The sequence below is a fragment of the Herpailurus yagouaroundi genome, unplaced genomic scaffold (assembly GCF_014898765.1).
Source record: "Herpailurus yagouaroundi ecotype Mexico unplaced genomic scaffold, PumYag 295, whole genome shotgun sequence".
In the NCBI taxonomy this organism is placed as follows: domain Eukaryota; kingdom Metazoa; phylum Chordata; class Mammalia; order Carnivora; family Felidae; genus Herpailurus; species Herpailurus yagouaroundi.
In genome coordinates this window covers 2514307-2528035 of record NW_024412512.1, presented here as the reverse complement: position 1 = coordinate 2528035, position 13729 = coordinate 2514307, and the positions used below count along the sequence as shown (strand labels likewise).

Below are 13729 nucleotides of genomic sequence, written 5' to 3'. Positions count from 1 at the left end.
ATAGGGCAGGAGAGGGGCTTTGTAGGATGGACAGGAGTTCGCCAGGTCTGAGGACACCAGACATTCCCCGTCTTCACAACAGCGTCTCTCCCCGCCGCCGCGCAGAACTGCCGTGAGGCCCGGGCCAAATGCGAGCCCAGTGGCCTTTTCCGACGCCTGCTGTGGCCGGTTCCCAGAAGGGACATTGCCCTTGTTATCTCGGGCCAGAGGAAGTGGGGAGAGGACAGCCTCCCTCCAGCCCTGCGCCACAGCCGCTGCATCACATCTGCCTCCTTGCGATTCCCAGAAGCCGCATGCTCGGTCTCGTCTCTGAAGTTTTAAACGGGGAATGTCTGGTGTCTCTCAGACCTGGCGAACTCCTGTCCATCCTACAAAGCCCCAGCCCTGACACTCCCCACCCCCCACCCCCGCCTCAGTTCCTCCCCTTCCTGGCTCACCTCTGGGCCCTGCCTGACCACAGAAGGTGGTCTTTCTCTCTCCAGCCATGGGGGGGCATCCTCGAGGGCAGGTCTGACTCCACATTGTCCTGCCACATGGGCTAGGACACAGAATTGCACTGGAAGAGGGTTGGAGGGTAGGAGAGTAGGCTTTACGGGGTGGGGGGCGGGGGGGGGGGGGGAGTCCTCTGAGCCAGGGCTCTGCCAGAGGCCGGAGTTGGGAGTCGGGGACATCCCCTACCGAGGAGGATTAGAGCTAATGGGCTCACTGCCTCAGGGCCTCAGACAATGGGATAGGGCAGGGGAGGGGCCTTCTGGAAGGATGCTGGGTGTGAGTAAAGGCTTGGAGGCCGGAAGGATGGTGGAGGGGCAGCCAGAGAAGGGGTGTCAGACACGCAGGGGAGGGCGGGAGCGCGTGGTCCTCACTCAGAGCCTGATCTCAGGCGACCCTCCCAGACCCCCAAGCACCGGGTGGGGCAGAGTCAAGGCCAAACCGGTCAGTCCTGGCCCACTCGGGGTCTAACGTGGGGCCAGTGAGGCCCAGGGGATCCCTCCACGCCCAAGTCCTGCCCTGCAGGCAGCTTCAAGGGCTCCCGGACCCCCTTCACCCACCTAAGGACCGTCTAGCACAGGCCCGTGCTATAGCCGTCCCCAGCCTGGTCACCGTCTGTTTTCGTGGCTGAGGAGACCGGCCCAGAGCCCTGGGGGGGGGGGGGGGGGGGCTTCAAAAGGAAGTGGACCCTGCCCGAGAGCCCACGCCTCATCCTCCCATCAGTCCTGAGGGCACCGGGCCGACAGCCATTCCCACCTGACACTGGGGTGGGGGGTGGAGGCCAGGGGGGAACGGACCCCCTCACTGCAGGCGGCCCTCCAGGGGCGGTCCCTTCGCTGGTTTCACTGCCATCTCCAAGCCTTTGTCCTCACAGGACCCTCCCCCGGAATGCGACGACCCACCACGTCCCACCGACCTGCTCCAGGAAAGCCTGGCTCAGCAGGACGCCCGTCCTCCCCTCTAAACAGACCCCCTGCATTGATTAGGTACCTACTGTGTGCCAGGCCCAGCGCCACCAGGTTCACCGGCTTAGAGCCCTGGGCCCCTCGGGGCCTGATTCTGCCGGGAGCGGGGGTGGGGAGGGGAGGGGGACGCCCGGCCCCTCCCGATGTCGGGTGCTGCCCAGATGGTGAATAACGCGGGGCCTGGCGGCAGAAGTGCAAAGAGGGCGCCCAGCTGGGGCGGGCCCAGGCTACAGTCCCCCGAGAGGGCCCCGGCCACCGCATCCCTGTCCCTGAGTCCAGGGGGCCGAGCCGGGTCCCCAACGGGCTGGGGGGCGCCCCCTGACCCCCATCAGCCAGGCCAAGCCTGAGGGGCGTGGCCAGCGCCAGGGGGAGGGGCCGGTGAGAGACGCTGGAGAGACAGACAGGGACCGACAGGGCGCGGGCCGCTGCGCGGAGCCCCCATCCTGGGCTATTTTTAGCCCCCGCGGACCCCGCTTCCAGGCGGGGAGGACTCGTCGCCCCTCCTCCAGCCCCGGAGGACCTCGCGCAGCCGGGCGTCCTGAGCTGCCGCGCCCTCCATCCGTGCCCTGCGGAAACGGGGCAGCGCCGGGGTCCTCTGTGCGTCCCGCCCCCGGCCGTGACTCGGTTTCCCCGGGGACCCCGGGAGGCCCGACCGCCCTGCTCCCCGCTCCGCCCTCCCCGGCCTGAGCCCGACACCCGCACGTCGGCCAGCCGGGCTGTGCGACAGGGGCGACCCCAGCGCAGGCCACGGATCGTCGTCTCCAGGTGAGGCCGGCCCGCCAGGTTAGGGGCGCGGCGTGAGCGCGGGCAGGATGTGTCCGGCGGCCCGCCCCGCTGTGGGTGTGTCCTCCCGTCCGCCGGTCGCCAGGTGCTAGGTGTCTCCGGGCATTGCTGAGACCGGGTCTGCGACCGGAGTGTGCCGTCGTGCCCCTGCCGTCCGCCCGGGGCCTGTCCCGGTGTGGCCCGCGACGTGCCTCTGTGTTTCCCTGGGAGCCTGCGGGGGCCGCTCAGGGTCCTTCGGCGCCGCAGGGAGGGTGCGAGGCGCTGGGCGTGGCTGCGAGCCCGTGTCTGTGCGTGTGTGGCCGGTCTCAGCCCACGTCGGGACCATCACTGTAACTCAGTGCCCATCCTCAACCACGGCCAAGGGCCCCCAGGCCTGTCCCCTCACCTCACACCTGCCCTCTTGTGCAGGTGAGTGGCGAGCCCTGGAGAGCACCCACTGCACAGATAAGGAAACTGAGGCTCACGGGGTCCCCTTGAGTCAGGGCGGAGTCTGGGCTCAGACCTAGTGGGGCGGAGGCTGGCGGCCCCACTTTGCACCCTCTGGGGTGGGGGTCGGGTTGGTGTCACAAACAGGAAAAGGTCCCGGAAATTAAGCCTCATGATGTGGTGAGGGGAGGTGGGGCAGGCCTGGGGGCTGACACTTGTGTGCGGTGTCTGTGGAGGGGTCCACGCCCATGGGCCTGCGAGCCTGCGTCAGGCCCCAGGCTGGCCTGGTCCCTGAGAAGGCGACACCGTTGGTCACCTGGACGGCGCTCAGAGCACTTAGCAAATGTGCTGGGGCCACCTCAGGGCTGCCCCCGTGCGCCTGGCCGGCCAGGAGCCGACCTCTGAGCTCCCGCAGGGCAGGGAAGGCTCCCCGGCGGGGAGGGGCCTGGGTGGGGGCAGGTCGGGCCCAGAAAATCAGCCGGAATGCCAGCAGGCGGCTCAGTGTCGTGGGTCTCCCCGCTTCACAGAGGAGGGGACACTGAGGCTTGGCACAGTTTACCCCCCCCCCCCCAGCCTGGGACTCCGGCGAGCCGGTCAGAGGTCAGCGTAGCCCCTGCGGGAGTCTGGGTGAGCCTGGGCGCGGGGACAGAAGGCCTCGCAAGCCATGGAGCCGGGGGAGAGGGGGAGAGACGTGTTGAGAGATGGCTGGCTCGGCGGACAGGAGGGGGTGGGGGAGGAGAGCCAGGGACCGACCCACAGGCAGAGGAGGGGCCTGGCGCTTGGGAACCGGAGATCGCATTCCGCAGGGGGCTGGGCATGGGAGGCCTGGTGCCTGAGGCTCTGGGGCAGCTGGAAGGAGCCGCCGGGCCTCACCCAGGTGGGCTGACGACGCCCCCGGGGCGGGCTGGCAGTCCTCCAGGGAGGAGCCAGGAGCGGAAGTTCTGGACCCGGGACCCAGCCACGTTCCCATCAAAGCTCTAGAACCTCAGCCCCTTGGAATTCTCGACTCGAGGCCCTGCGGGTTCTGGAAGCGGGAGCGCGTTGGAATTCCAGAGCCCTGGTCCTTCAAGGCCAAACCTCCCTGCTCTTGGGCCACGGAATCCTGAGTCTGTCTAGCGGATCTGGGCGCCAGGCCCCCCCCCCCCCCGCGAGGCACAGAAAGGAGGATGGGTTCCCCCGAGGGCCACACGGTGCTGATGTGGACCTCGGACGGGCTATGGCGAGGACAGGGCCCTGCTGTCCCCTCCCAGCCCGTCTGGGGGTGGGGGTGGGGGAGGGGAAGGGAGGCTTTGCCAGGTGCCCCTGCGGGCTGGCGTGGTTGCCTGGGGAACTCGGGAAGGCAGCCGTCACCAGGACCTGTCCCTGAGGGGACTGGAAACCAGAGGCTGTGGCCAGGGGGAGTCAGGCCAGTTTCCAGCCTCCCCCTGAGGCCAAGAGCTCTGGGTCACAGGTTTGTTCCCAGACGCGGGAGGCGCGGGAGGCGGTCGCCGGGTGAATCAGCAGTCGAATCGGCAGTTCACGGAGCCTCCCACGGGGGCTGGCGCTGTGGGCCCAGGAGGAGCCCCTAGCTCGCGGTCACTCCAGCCTGGGGTCACGTCACTGGTCACAGGCACAGCCCAAGTCCCCGGGAATGTCCCGCAACGGTGCATTCCAGCTCTGGAGGGAGAGAGCGCCCCGTCCCGAGGGGAATCCAAATGCAGGCCAAATCTGTGACGGCAGAGCGCGCACCCCTGCCCTGCCACGGAGGGGAAGGTTGCGGGTCACTGCGGAAAGCCCCCCCCCCCCCCGCCGTGCTGCCCCCCGCACCTCTCCCGGGGCCTCAGTGTTCCCACCGGAGGCCCCATCCCACCGCCGGGAGGGAAACTCTGTGCGCGTGTCAGGAGCTGGGTAAGGAGTCGCTGAGCAGAGGGACAGGCCAGCACAGCAGGGAACACGTGGGAAGGTGGCCACAGCCACCACCCTGAGGGCACCCACGAGGCCCTGAGCCCTGTACTCGGACCCACTCGTTCCCGTCATCAGACCCCTTACAGGAAGGGACGAGGCGTGCGACTAGACCAGAGTCAGTGAGAGGGTAGGCAGCGAGGCCTGGACCCCAGGCCAATCTGACCCACTTGTAGGAAATGCTATCCCTTGGGGGCGCCCGGGTGGCTCAGTCGGTTGAGCGCCCGACTTCGGCTCAGGTCACGATCTCACAGTTTGTAGGTTCGAGCCCCGCGTCGGGCTCTGCGCCGACAGCCCAGAGCCTGCTTCGGATTCTGTGTCTCCCTCTCTCTCTGCCCCTCCCCTGCTCATGCTCTGTCTCTCTCAAAAATATTTAAAAATTAAAAAAATAAAAGAAAGAAAATCCTATCCCTTAAAGGAAATCTCCCCCCCCCGCCCCCCCCCCCCATCTGGTTATTGGCAAGGCTTCGAATCGTTTACACGCATTTATCCCTAACAAGACCTGGGTTTACACCTGAGATCAACTCGGGCCAGGCTGTGGGACCTCGGGCAAGAGATTTAACTAACGTGCCTCGGTTTGCCCCCTCTGCAAAATGGGTGTCATGGTAGGACCTTTGTGAGCTTTCCCTGCCCGGCCACCGCCATACCTCCCACGTCTGCCCGCCTTCACCCGCCCTTCCCCACCCCTGCCCCGGGAACCCCTGCTGCCCACACAGGGAGCCTTCCTGTCTTTTGGGGAACCGGGAGCTGTTTTTTGAACGATCTCTCAATTTATTTCTCCTTGACGTCCCCACATCTGGTGTGTTCGTCTACATTCGCAGAAGTCAGGCCCAGATGTCTCCGGTTTTGTCGCCCGGCCCCACCGCGAGGACCAGGTCCCTCTCGCTGCCATTTATAGCCCATCCCCGGGGAGTCTGTCACTGCCCATGAGCCGTGTTTCTGTTCCCAGAATGGAACCGGATTTCTGGGTTTGTTTCTTATTATGAAAACAATGCCCTGAAAACGGGGGCGGCGGGGAAGGATCCGCACGATTGCAACATGTGCCAGGAAGCGTCGTCCTAAAACGCGGAAGGTGTCGGGCCCCCCGCCATGCGTGCGCCACAACTGGTGACCCAGAGGCTGACCTCAGAGCCGGCCTGGGAGCCGGGACCTCTGGCCGACGTCCAGCTGCCCTCCTCACCTTGGACGCATCCAGTCTCCCCACCCATCCTGGATTCTGCAGTCTGACAAGGGCTCAGAGGGGCGACAGGGGCTCAGAGGGGCGACAAGCAGGGGGCGGTGGCGCCCGGAGGGAAGAAACCATTTGCCTGGGGTCACGCCGGGGGTGCCCGGGGCTGCCGTTCAAACCCAGGGCCTCTCTTTGGGTTCTTCTCTGACACCCTGGTCTCCAGGGGTCACAGAGGAGACGGCAGTGGTCCTCACCCTTGAGGGTCACGGCCACCGGGGCAGGACAGAGTTGGAGGCGGTACGGCTAGTGATACTACCGAGCGGGGAGCGAGGCAAGTCGGGGAAGGTTTCTTCAAAGAGGGGTTATTCGGGGCGCCTGGGCGGCTCGGTCAGTTGAGTGTCCGACTCTTGACCTCGGCTCGTGTCGTGGTGTCACCATCCGTAGCCTCCCCTCTCCTGCCCGTGCTGCCTCTCTTCCTCTCTCTCTCTCAAAATAAACAAACATGAAAACAAAGAAAACCGAAGAGGGTCATTTGGACTGGGGCGTTGAAGCCCGCGTAGGAGTTCGCCAGGCCCGCGCGGATTCAAGGGCAGAGCGACTCACCGGTGTGCCTTCTGCCTGCTCCCCCAGGTGTGCCCGAGCCGTCCCCGCCCGCCGCCCCCGGCCCGATGGGTTGGTGACCCGGCGCCATGTGGCCCAACGGCAGCGCCCTGGGGCCCTGTTTCCGGCCCACCAACATCACCCTGGAGGAGCGGCGGCTCATCGCCTCCCCCTGGTTCTCCGCCTCCTTCTGCCTCGTGGGCCTGGCGTCCAACCTGCTGGCCCTGAGCGTGCTGGCCGGTGCGCGGCAGGGCGGCTCGTACGCCCACTCCTCCTTCCTCACCTTCCTCTGCGGCCTGGTCCTCACCGACTTCGCGGGGCTGCTGGTCACCGGCGCCATCGTGGTGGCCCAGCACGCCGTCCTCTTCGACTGGCGCGCCGTGGACCCCGGCTGCCACCTCTGCCAGTTCATGGGCGTCGTCATGGTCTTCTTCGGCCTCTGCCCGCTGTGGCTGGGGGCCGCCATGGCCTCGGAGCGCTACCTGGGCATCACCCGGCCCTTCTCGCGGCCCGCGGCCGCCTCCGGGCGCCGCGCCTGGGCCACGGTGGGGCTGGTGTGGGCCTCGGCGCTGGCGCTGGGCCTGCTGCCCCTGCTGGGCGTGGGCCGCTACACGGTGCAGTATCCCGGCTCCTGGTGCTTCCTGACGCTCGGCGCCCAGCCCGGGGACGTGGCCTTCGGCCTCCTGTTCTCGCTCCTGGGCGGCCTCTCGGTGGGGCTGTCCTTCCTGCTCAACACGATCAGCGTGGCCGCTCTGTGCCACGTCTACCACGGCCAGGAGGCCGCCCAGCAGCGCCCACGGGACTGTGAGGTCGAGATGATGGCTCAGCTCACGGGCATCATGGTGGTGGCCACTATCTGCTGGATGCCGCTGCTGGTGAGTGGCGGGCGGTGGCGGGGGGGGCAGAGGGGGGTCTGCTCGGGGCTCCTGCCGCTCCTGGTGACCGGGCTTGGGCTCAGCCACATGGATTTAGGTCTCCCGGTTCTCACCCGCCCGGGAAAACGTGGGCACGGACCCCAGGGTTCGGGCGTCCTTCCTCGAGGAGCTCATGAGCGGGGCGCAGATAACCCCCAGACCGGGGGCGCGATGGGGATGCCCAGGGAGGGGCTCCAGGATTCCATCTGGGGCATCAGAGAAGGCTTCCCAGGGGAGGGGCGTGGGAGCTGGGGTCTTGAGGGGTGAATAGGAGTTTTCTTAACAAAGCCAAGGAAGCCATTCTAGGTAGTGTCGCTGAATCATCAAACATCTCCTGAGTCTCCTCCGTGCCTGGTTCTGGGCTGGAACCCAGGCCTGCCCAGGTTTTCCGAGTCGGGGAGGCCGGGCCCAAGCCCTGCGAGTGATTGGCGTAATCTTTCCATTCAGGGTGGTTATCTTTCCATCTCTGTTTGATCGGGACGAGTCTGGCGTCTGAAGTCAGACACGCGGTTCCCAGCCCACGTCCCATAGGGACTTGCCGTGTGACTCCAGCCTTGCTGTCTGGTTACGGGGATCCAAAAGCGTGATGGGGAGGTTGAAATGAACTCGCTCATTCATTTGTTCTTCCAACAAGCGTGTCATGAGCGACTCCTGTGTACAAGGCTCTAGGCACCGAGGACACAGCAGAGACCCTGTGCTTCTGGGAGCTCTTGCCAGCGGGGCAGGCGGGCCGTGAACTTAGTCCGCTCCCTCCGCCGGTGGAGCGAGCGACTCCCGGTCTCGGGATCGTGAGTTCGAGCCCCACGTCGGGTGCAGCGATCCCTTAAAAATAGAACCCCCAAAACACAACAAAAACAAAACAACCCGCGAATGGAAAGATCGCGAATGTGTTCTTGCTTTTGCCTTTTTTTGTTTTGTTTTGTTTTGCTAGAACGTCTTGCATACGTGAACGGTTAGAGGAAAGGTACAAAGACCCATAATATTTTGTGACACGTGCAAATGCCACGGGGTTCCCATTTCCGCCTCCGGAAAGACAGTCCTGTTGGAACACGGCCGCGCCCATTCAGTTCCACGTGGCTTTCACGCTGCAGAGCTGAGTGGCGACAGAGACCGCGTTTCGAATGTTATACGGTCCTTTAAGAAAAAGTTTGTCACCAAAGGGGACTCGGGAGTCGTTTAGTGATTCAGTAGAGATTCTACCTAGGACGCCTTCCTGGTTTTTGTCTAGCAGTTAAACTCCTATCCGTGTTTCAGAGAGCCAGCTCCAAGGGTTCAGAGCGGAGCAGGGCCCGTTCTGGGTGTCTGTCCCAAGGGATTGCAGGCCGGAGGGCACACCCTGGTCAGGGGCCTCTTGGTGAAGGTGACATTTGAGCAAAGACATGGTAGAGGGGTGAGCTGTGTGGAGCTCCGAGGGCGAAAGCATTCCAGGCAGCGGGCGTGGCATGGGCCAAGGTCCTGAGGCAGGACCCTGCCTAGTGTGTGGGAGGAACAGCCCGGAGGCCTGTGTGGTTGGAGCAGAGCGGGGGAGGGGGAGGGAGGGGGGACGGGAGGGCGGAGAGGGGACGGGCACAGGTCGCGGAGGGCCTTGGGGGGCCGAGGGGAGAATTTGGGCTTCTACCCCGGGGCGGGGTGGGGAGGGAGAAGCCCTGGAGGGCTGAGGGCAGAGGGGGGAGGGACCCGACTCAGGTGCTGCCCAGTACATGTGAGGGATGCTACCTACTAGTAATGAGCTGAATACGTAAATGTTCTCAGATCCATGAGAACAGGCCTGGGAGGGACACGCCGAGGACAGGACAGGAGCACCTCCGTCAGCCAGACGCACCATCCTGTAACTGACGCTCCCGCGGGAACCCATAGGTGCCTGTGGCTGGCACCCACCCCGGGAACGGGTTCCTCGCGGGCTCCCTGCTTCCCTCCCCTGGCCGGGATACACACAGCCGTCGGCCGACGAGGACCCTGCCCTCCAGCCTCTTGGCTCTCGGTGACACCCAGAAGGAGCTCCGTCCTGCTCCGAGTCGTCAGAACTGGGGCTCTGACGCATGAATAGGAGTTCACTCGCTAGACCGAAGGGGGAAGGCATCCCGGGTAGAACCCCTGCCTCACGAAACAATTCCTGAGTCCCCTTTGGGGGTAAGCTTTCTCAGAAAGGGCCGGGCGGTGAATATTCCAGGCACGGTCTCCGTCACAACGACCCGGCCCGGCCCAGGGAGCGTGAAGGCAGCCACCGAGGACGGGGAACATGCACGTGGCTTGCGCCCCTGGGCTCCATTCGTGGACGCCGAGGTTTGAATCCCATGTCGTTTTCACGTGCCACAGATATGCTCCTTTCTCTTTTTTCTCCCACTGTTCCCGCGTGGAAGGACATGCTCGACATAACAACAGAACCAAAGCAAAGAACAAAGCAAACAAAAGAAGGCAGAAAGACGCGGAGGGCCAGATTTGGCCCCTGACCACCCCCCGCTCTAGAGCCTCCCTTGGCTCCCATCGCCCCCCAGGACAGGCCCCCAGACGCTCCCTGCAAACTCACCTGGGGAAACTGCCACCTGCCAGCCGGTCACCGCCCCTCCCCCCGCGGTCAGCTCAGGTGCCCGCTCTGGGCTCCTGCGGGCCTCACCCCTCCTCCACCGTGGCTCTGTCACCCCCACCCGCACGCTCTGACAGCCTGGCCACCATCCTGGTGGGGACTGCGGACCCACGCCGGAGGGACCCGGTCTGTCTGCCCCCAGCCTTGCCCAGCACACAGTAGGTGCTCAGGAAACAATATAAATACAAGTTTTTAAAGATTTTATTTTACCTTTATTTTTAAAGTTTGTTTATTTTGAGAGAGAGAGAGAGAGACAGAGAGAGAGTACAAGCAGGGGAGGGCCAGAGAGAGAGGGAGACGGAGAATCCCAAGCAGGCTCCTCACTGACCAGCACGGGGCCCGATGCGGGGCTCGAACTCACGAACCGTGAGATCATGACCTGAGCTGAAGTGGGAGGCTTAACTGACTGAGGCACCCAGGTGCCCCCCAGATTTTATTTTTAAGGAATCTCTACACACAACGTGGGGCTCGAATTCGCCACCCTGAGACTGAGTCACAGGCTCCTTAGACTGAACCAGCCCGGTGTCCCAATGTTAATATAATTTCAATATAACAGCTTATTTTAATATAAGAATTTAACATCATGTGAATTATGATTATGCTTAACATAAATTTTCATTATAGTTACAAAATATACATTATAACTATTACATTGTTACTGAGTTGTCATTTATATCTAATTGTATCAATGATACAGTTAGTTATATGATTATACTTGTAATATATATTTTAAATACTATATGTTATAATTAACAGTATATTAGCTATTTGTTGTATCATATAGTTGTAAATAACTTATATGACATATGTAATATTAAACACAAATGTCAACAGTAATGAAATATACTTAAATGATTCAGTATACAAGTTTAACATAGAATTATTTAATATAAAATTGTGTCATAAAATCATATAAAATATAATTACATAAAATATGAATCTCAATGCAAGATATAATTACTTGAAATAAAATATATGATATAAAAATTAAGTATTTAGGGGTGCCTGGGTGGTTCAGTCGGTGAAGCGTCTGACTCTTGGTTTCGGCTCAGGTCATGATCTCACGGTTCGTGAGTTCGAGCCCCATGTCGGGCTCTGTGCTGATGGCTCGGAGCCTGGAGCCTGCTTGGGATTCTGTCTCTACTCCTCCCTGGCTCTCTCTCTCTCTCTCTCTCCCTCTCTCTCAAAATAAATAAACCTAAAAAAATTAAGTATTTCATGGGCAACTTTATAGTCCAATGTTGTATTCTACCTTTCGTACGAATCGAACAATAACCCTGTGGCAGGAACGGTGACTCCGCCTGCTTCCCCCTCCAGGTTTCTGTTTCTTTCCCACCATTTTTAATTGTGCCCCAGGGAGAGGCAGGAACAGCGGGCTGTTTTCTAGCTCCATCAACCGCAGCCCAGAGAGGTCAGGCGGCTCTCCCGAGGTCACACGGCAAAGCCGGGGCACAACGAGCACTTGGCCTCAGCTGCCCCCGGGGGTGGGGGGGGGCCCGCAGGGAAGGTGCCGGTGACGGGCAGGGCTGGCGGCCGGCGGGGTCCCTGGCTAACCGCTCTGACCCCCGGCAGGTGTTCATTGCCCAGACGGTGCTGCGCAGCCCGCCCGCCATGAGCCCGACCGGACAGCTGTCCCGAGCCACGGAGCAACGGCTGCTCATTTACCTGCGCGTGGCCACCTGGAACCAGATCCTGGACCCCTGGGTGTACATCCTGTTCCGCCGGGCCGTGATCCGACGTCTCCACCCTCGCCTCGGCGCCCGGCCCAGGTCGCTGTCCCTGCAACCCCAGCTCACCCTGAGGCCCACGGTGCAGTAGGACCCGAGGGGGACAGCCGGACGGCGCGCTCCCGAGGGTCACGGCTGGTCTCTTCTGAAGCCCCAGGAGCCGGGAGCGTCGGAAGGACGGAGACATTGAAGGGCAGGCCTGCGGGCTGTCCTCCATCCGCCCTGGGGACTCCCTAACTCCTCCCTGATCCCCCTTTCCCCTCCCGTCCCTTCCCCCCCCCCCCAGGAAGGGTGGGCAGGCCTGTGGGGTGGGTGTCTGAGGAGATCAGACTTGCAAGCCGCCCCTTCCAGAAATCCTCCAGAAGTGGGGGCCCTTGGACCCGACACGACCTGCTTACTGGGGGGTACAGTCGATTCGGCTTGATGCCCCCACCCAAGAAGACCCTGTTTGGAAAATATTGAGCACGAATAGGCAGGACACCCCCTCCCTGGCCAAAATACATCTCAGCCCCGCCGGCCGTCTGTTTCCCTCTGGGTCCAGACGGCATCGATCTTCACCGACATGCGGGCGGCCGCCTGAGCAGAGCTGGGGTGCAGGGGAACGGGGTGGGGGGGGGAGGGGGCTGGGTTCTGACTCCTCTCTCCTTTCTGGAGTCTTGACTAAGCCCTCTGTAGGTCCGGTCTCCCGTCATCCTCCCTACAGTCCCCGGGGTTCTGGTATTAAACCCACTCGCAGGTGAGGAAAAGAGACAGACAGACAGGCAGGACTGGGACGTGAGCAATTGCTACCCAACCCCCCCCTCCCCCAGTCCCAAGCAGGGCTCACTCCCTCACTCGGGTAGCTGCTCCCACACCACTTCAGACCCCAGGGCCTTGAACAGAAGGCACTTGGCCCACAGCAGGTGCTCAATAAACATCCATGGGAGGGTCAGAGGACTGAGCCTTTACCACCCGTGTGTGTGTGTGTGTGTGTGTGTGTGTGTGTGTGCTCGTGCAGGTGCCAGAGCTCATGCACAGCGCTTGGCAAAGAGCTTGGCACAGAGTAGACGCCTGAGAAGCACCCGGTGTGGTCACGTCAGCCCCCTAAAGCTTCCTGCCTGCCCCTTCCTCTGTCTTCCCAGGAGCTCCCCCCAGAAATGACACATCCAGCTGCCGGGGTGGGAGGTGCCTTTATTTCCCGTGAGCCCTCGAGGTACATGAGGATAGAATTCCCCTCCTGCTCCCCATTTCTCCACCTCCTGCCCGCAGGCCCCTCCCCCTCCCCCCCCCCGCCCCACCCCACCCCTGCCAGCCTCCACTCCACAGACCTGGGATCTGCTTACAGCTCTCAGAGCCAGGCCCCGGTGAAACTAAAGCCCCTGTTTCCACTCTCCCTACCACCCGCCCCCCTCCCCGCCCCTGCAACCTGCTGGGGGAATGAGGTCACCTGCTGCTTCCAGGGGGGGACCCAGGCTGGGAGGGGCAGGAGACAGGATGGGGGAGACCACGGAGGCCAACAGAAGTCATCCTCGAACTATAGCTCCCCTTGGTGGGGGAGGGGCTCTGATGACTCCTTGAACGTGGGGGAGGGGACAGGTCCCTGAGCCAGGCATTCAGGGGGCTGGGAATGCAGGAGGGGCTCCCTGGGGGCAGAACTAGGGATTACAGATATGGTGGGGGGGGGGGGGACTTCTGGGGTCCTAGCCGAGGCTTGGGGAAGAGGGCTGGTTTCGCGGGAGCTGAGGGGATCTGTGGCCCAGGGGCCGGGTAGGAAGTTGCTGGGCTTTGGCTCAGGCCGGTGTCGGCCTGGGTTCCATGTACCAGATCATGGGGCCGGGGCTGAGGCCGAGAGACTGTGCTAGGAGCCAGAGTCAGGGCTCTGGGGGCTGGAGAAGTGAGATCATCCTGGGTTCTAAGGTCAAGGCCAGGGATCTGTAGGTGGAGCCCACTTTCAGAGCTGAGCTGGATCTCTGAGCTGGTCTGGGTCCTGGAGCTGGATCGGGTTCCCGAAACAGGCTGGGTTCTAGAACTAAGGCAAGTTCCAGAGCTGGGCTGAGTTCTTGCACTGCTCTGGGCTTCAGAGTTGGGTGGGGTCTCAGGGCTGAACTGAATCCTGGATCTGGACTGGGCTCCAGAGCTGGGCTGAATTCTTG

The 13729-nt window shown here is 62.6% G+C and overlaps 2 protein-coding genes across 5 annotated transcripts in view; one reads left to right on the top strand and one right to left on the bottom strand.

Moving 5' to 3' along the window:
* The first annotated feature begins 1585 nt into the window (after window positions 1-1585).
* Window positions 1586-12115, top strand: TBXA2R (thromboxane A2 receptor). 4 transcript variants are annotated; one of them, XM_040461803.1, is made up of 3 exons: window positions 1586-2219; window positions 6403-7247; window positions 9039-9829. In XM_040461803.1, exons 2-3 carry the CDS (start codon window positions 6462-6464, stop codon window positions 9120-9122), a joined length of 870 nt encoding a protein of 289 aa, XP_040317737.1. In that variant the 5' UTR covers window positions 1586-2219; window positions 6403-6461; the 3' UTR covers window positions 9123-9829. The 4 variants fall into 4 exon arrangements, with proteins under 4 accessions (XP_040317737.1, XP_040317734.1, XP_040317736.1 ...); XM_040461800.1 differs by lacking the exon at window positions 9039-9829 and adding an exon at window positions 11443-12115 and having other exon boundaries at window positions 1602-2219; XM_040461802.1 differs by lacking the exons at window positions 1586-2219; window positions 9039-9829 and adding exons at window positions 2759-3263; window positions 11443-12115.
* Window positions 12116-12899: 784 nt separating this feature from the next.
* Window positions 12900-13729, bottom strand: part of LOC121021400 (cell wall protein RBR3-like) — a gene marked incomplete at its 5' end in the record, with an annotated part of 2189 nt that continues 1359 nt past the window's right edge. Inside the window, one exon of the mRNA XM_040461718.1 lies at window positions 12900-13701. Coding sequence (XP_040317652.1) covers window positions 13239-13701 — 463 coding nt within the window. The remainder of the gene's footprint in view (window positions 13702-13729) is intronic.